At 39.6% G+C, this 4,728-nt stretch overlaps 1 protein-coding gene across 1 annotated transcript; it reads right to left on the bottom strand.

Moving 5' to 3' along the window:
* Positions 1 to 592: 592 nt before the first annotated feature.
* MANSC4 (MANSC domain containing 4) lies at positions 593 to 4,276 on the bottom strand. Its single transcript, XM_030469089.1, has 3 exons — positions 4,048 to 4,276; positions 2,322 to 2,459; positions 593 to 1,308 (listed from the first exon to the last, which is right to left on the bottom strand). Exons 1-3 carry the CDS (start codon positions 4,274 to 4,276, stop codon positions 593 to 595), a joined length of 1,083 nt encoding a protein of 360 aa, XP_030324949.1.
* Positions 4,277 to 4,728: the final 452 nt, after the last annotated feature.

Here is a 4,728-nt window from a genome sequence, read left to right as displayed (position 1 = left end):
TGATCAGATGTTTGGGTATGAGTTAATGGAAGTTGGTATTTGGGGGGTCTTAGATTGTTTTGGTGCTTTTCTTTAAAGTAAGAGAGTTTTTTTCTCAATATTGGGGATAAATGGGGATAAAGTCAAACTAGAACTTGGAGAAGAATTGTCAGTTTTTTATAGAAACAACTAGATCTGAGGCAAATAAAGGATGATTAGAGAGGAATGATTTCATGATACTACACAGCTTCAGTCAGTTTTACTAATTGCACTGAATTTTCTCTGTTTAGTTCCAAATCAAGGGAGAGGATACATACAGCTGCAGTGAACCTGCTCTCTTAAAATAGGGAAGGTGTGTACTGTTTGTTAGGCATTAATCTGGATCACGAACAACGTTGTTCATAACACTTCATGAACAGTCCTGTGCATGCAGTGGGGGCTATGAGTGTTTACTTCTTACCTAAAGAGGCAGAGGAATTGTGGTTCATCTGTTGAGAATTAAATTGCAACTGAAAGATTCTGAAATCATCAGTGAAAAAATTGGTTTTGGTTTTTTAAAAGAAATAAGCTGGTATATATCGCCCACTTCCATCATAAGGTTGGTGATAGCATTTTACAAATTAGCTCTGACATGAGTATATTTTATGAATTGTCTCCTCGACACTGTTCTTCTCCTTATGGGCTTATACTGACCTCTCCTAGTTTTGCAACACCCTGCTGTGAAAGCAACAGTACAACAGCAAAGGAAGATGAAAGAAGAGCAAAGAACAACAGGAATCAACCAGACACCCAAAGCTGCAGCTCCCCACGCAGGTACCTCATTATCTGAAGTATAATTCCTACCACTGTAGCCTTTGGTTTCATTTAGGTGTTGCTTACTGCTGTTCAGATGAGGAGGAGTGGGCATGTTGGATAATATCTCAGCAGACTTGGATGTCAACGATGAGTGTACAGTCCTCTTGTTTGAACTAGTGATTGACCAAGTGCTTACTGAAGTTGTAAGTTTGTCTGAAGCAACTGAAGTTGTGCTTGTCCTCTTAGTGAAATGATTATCCAGTGGAAAAGTTCCTGCCCTGGAATAAGTAGTAACTTCATGGTTTTGGACTCTCAGGCTCGTACTGGAGGTGTAAGAGTTTGCTGTTAAGCCGTGGCTAGGGGTAGAAGATGGAGCTTGGAGGAGAAAAGAACTTGATGTCGTGTTATGATGCTGGCATCTTTCCCACTCAGCGGCCTTTGTGCTGTTTTGCTTCTCATATTTATTCAGTGAAGAGTAAGTATCTGCCTCTCTGTATGTCAGTTTTTCAAAAATAAGAAGATCTGGATCAATCCCTATTAAATCATAAACAATGTTAGTTTATGTGCTAAAAGCTCATCTGCACACCCACAAAAGCAGCAAGTGGAGACCAGGGCAGATCAAGGAGCCATCCAGCAGCACATTTTGGACTGGGGGGGGGCAGAGTTTAGGATTAAGGGAGGATTTATGGGCTTGCAAGGGAAGTGGACATTGTGATTGCACAGGATTTACTACAAGGGATAGTTGGAAGGAACCAGAGGTGAGAAAATAAAGCAGTCTAGGCCACTGGGGTCTAGGGGAGTCCTGGCAAGCAGTATGTGTATGTTACAGCCTGCATCATCAACTGGAGGGGTGCTGCACCCTCTGGGGCTGCACAGTATGGGTGCCAGTAACTGGGGAGACTGGGGGCCTGAGGGCAGCTACTGGGCTGACTGAGTGAGCCCTGCTGCTGGAGAGATCTGCATTGTATGTATCTATATACACATATCTATATATATTTTCACTAGCAGATATCCATCCTGAGCAGCCAGAGACAGCAGGAGAAGGTTCTTTGTGCTGCCTGGTTTTGTGCGTCTGCTTTATGTGTTTGTGTCACTTGTGTGGCTGGTTGTGCATCTGTGCATATGTGCAAGTATAGATTGTGTATACTTGTGGTATGTACCTGTGCTCTTTGTGCATGTGCCTGATGGGAATACATTTTGAACCTTGCTACTGGTTGGATCTGGGGACGTGGAGCAGTGCTCAAACTCGCCTCCTGGTCTCTCAGATCTGGTAGGGTAATTTCCCGAAGCACAGTATTGATTAGGTACTGAAACCATGAGGCTTGAAAGAAGTGGGTATCTTCAAGGCCCTGTCTCCAATACTGAATGGAAGAAAGGAAGGAAGTATTCTCAGAAGTACAGTAATTAAAAAGGAAAAAAATCTTGTGGGTTTTTTTTGGCATTGTTTGATACTTCAGGTCTTTTAGCACAGCAAGAGATCTAGTATAGTTTTAATGTTTTCTATAGTTGCTACGTTTTCAGCCTTTATAAACAAAATGCTTCATTACCTGTTGTGATGTTGAACAAAATGGCATTATTGAGTCTAGCCTTTAGTATGCAACTTTCCAATGCTGGGCAAGACATGTGCAGACAATTCATATTCTCAGAAAGAGGTACATGGTAGAACACTGCTAGATTGCAGGAAACTATAATACAAAGAGAATAAAGTTGAGCTAATCAGCATAATAAACATTGCATTTTGCATGTTACCACATTATTTAACATCAGATCATTAATCCTGGGCAGCTTCATCCTATAAATCTGTAGTTCTCTCATCAGGCAAACTAATTAAGCAACTAGTCAATAAAGTAGAACCACTTATAGTTTTATTCTTATGTTAAGAAGAAGGAATAGAATAGCCATCTGAAATCTAAGTGTTTTTCTGATAAAATAAAATATGTTTTAGCTTGTGGTCCTCCTACCAACTGCCTTCCTTCACATCTCAGCTGTAGGACTGGCCCATTACTAAAAGTACAGGTATCAAGGAAGACAACTTTTAGATGTCTGTTCTTGTGTAATATACCTGTCCACTTTAAACTGGTCTGCAACTATTCATTTTACCCAGACTATTAAAAAAACAGCCTGGTCTACAATAAGTAGATGACATCCTGCTGTGCTGCCAGTTCCCAAGTGTTTTCCTTATTTCCTTTGGGCTATTGTATTTGGTGAATAAAGTAATTTAGATAATTCTTTAGAGGTTTGGAGGTTCAGTTTTATGTTCCCACATTAGAAATCAGGGCAAAAGTAATAATGGAAAAATGCCTAAACAACTTGTTACTGAAACCCAATTTTCAAAAGGATATAGATGCCCAAATCCTAGTGGTTTTAAGTCTCAGATTGAGAATATATTAAATCAATTTAAATTGAAAATATACCTAAGGTTAGAGTCAAACTACATAAAAAGCAGGATAGAGTCTTTCGGGATCTCATAGGACATCAAAATCTCTAGTCAAAATATCATGTTAAAGTCAATTTTATTAATATTATTGTGCTTGGAGTAGGATTAATGCTTTGTTTCAGTTGTATGAAATATTGAGGAGTCTATTTATTTTACCTGCTTTGAATGTAACCTTTGTAACAGAAATAATAACCTAAATGGTTACCTGCAATGAAAAGAAGTATTGGCAGGAGAGGGGAAATATTCAGTAGCAGAAAATACTGTAAACTTTTAAAACAGATAAGGAGAACTTTTCCGCTGCTTATTATGACTCTCAAGCTTTACACTTCAAAAAACTGTAGCAAACCTATCTCTAAATTGGGCAATTTGTGTTGGATGTGAGCTTTTAAGAGAAGATTTGTGTTAATTAGAACATGTGAAATAATGAAGCTGAAGGCTTGCTTCAGGAAAACAATTCTAAAATAATTGTGGGTTTTATTTGGTTTTTTGTGGTTTATTTTTCAATATTGTAAATGCATTTCATTCATTACATAAACTGCTAGGAAGCTACCAAGCTTTATAAATATTTCTGTTTCAAAGCAGACCCTAAGATTTTCATGTGTTTCCACGGGTGGCATTAAAAAAACCCAAAAAAACAGATAATCAAGGTCCTTTCCATGGGATGGAAGATGGGGTGAAATGTGTCTCTGCTTTCCTACCTTTTTTTTTTTTTTTTTTTTTCAGAATTTCTTCTTCAAATAAGTGATTGTTTCTATAAAAATTACCCCAAATGTTTTTCCTCATACGTCATGATGAAAATTGTAATGTGTGCCCCAATCTCTATAATAAACACTCACCATTCCTCAGAAGGCAGCAGGTTCTGCTGCACTGTTGGGGTGAGACTTCTGCATAAATCTTCAGCACCTGGGCTCCCCTCTTCTGTGATTCCTGCAGGTCGATCAGAAGACCTGGGAAGCGTCGAATCCAGCAGTTTTTGTAAAAAGTGGTGGGTGAGCAGAGAGATCCTGACTCCATAGCCAGACCCAGGACGAACAGCACATCTGCAATGGCCACCAGCAGGACCATCTCTCCAGTGTAATGGGTTCAATCAGTGCATTTTCTCCTCAGTAGATGCACTAAAGTTTGGAGCAGTGTTTTAAGGGACACTCTGCTGAGGATCATGAGGATACTGCCAGTTCTGCCACAGCCATGGGCCAGGAGTTGTTGTTTTCCAAACAATTCCCATGATGCTGTCTGGGCAGCTGCTGGAAGGACGCAGCCATTTTATGAGCTATATAGGGTTATAATAGTTATTACTGTTATTCTACAACTTATTTATTTTGAGACATTTCGTGAGGGACAACGGGCACAGGTTGCTTTCAGCCACTTAGACAGCTTGTTTCTGTGGTCCCCAGTTTGTGTTTCCTGTCCTTCTTAAGGCCAAACGAAGCAGACAGCCTTAACGTGGTAAATAATGGTAAGCTCAGCATATTGTTTCACCTCAGCTCTGAAAGTATGCAGTACTGTCACTTGAGAGC

Source organism: Calypte anna, chromosome 1, assembly GCF_003957555.1.
Source record: "Calypte anna isolate BGI_N300 chromosome 1, bCalAnn1_v1.p, whole genome shotgun sequence".
Classification (NCBI taxonomy): Eukaryota; Metazoa; Chordata; class Aves; order Apodiformes; family Trochilidae; genus Calypte; species Calypte anna.
This window is presented reverse-complemented; position numbering and strand designations above follow the sequence as displayed.

What these genes read in the sequence shown, in the direction of transcription:
- MANSC4 (XM_030469089.1), bottom strand. Translation starts at nt 4,276, where the DNA reads ATGGTCCTGCTGGTGGCCATTGCAGATGTGCTGTTCGTCCTGGGTCTG. An exon ending in CTGCTGCCTTCTGAGGAATG is followed by an intron (nt 2,460 to 4,047) that starts GTGAGTGTTTAT and finishes TTTGTATTATAG; the next exon opens with TTTCCTGCAATCTAGCAGTG. An exon ending in TTTGTTCAACATCACAACAG is followed by an intron (nt 1,309 to 2,321) that starts GTAATGAAGCAT and finishes ATGATTTAATAG; the next exon opens with GGATTGATCCAGATCTTCTT.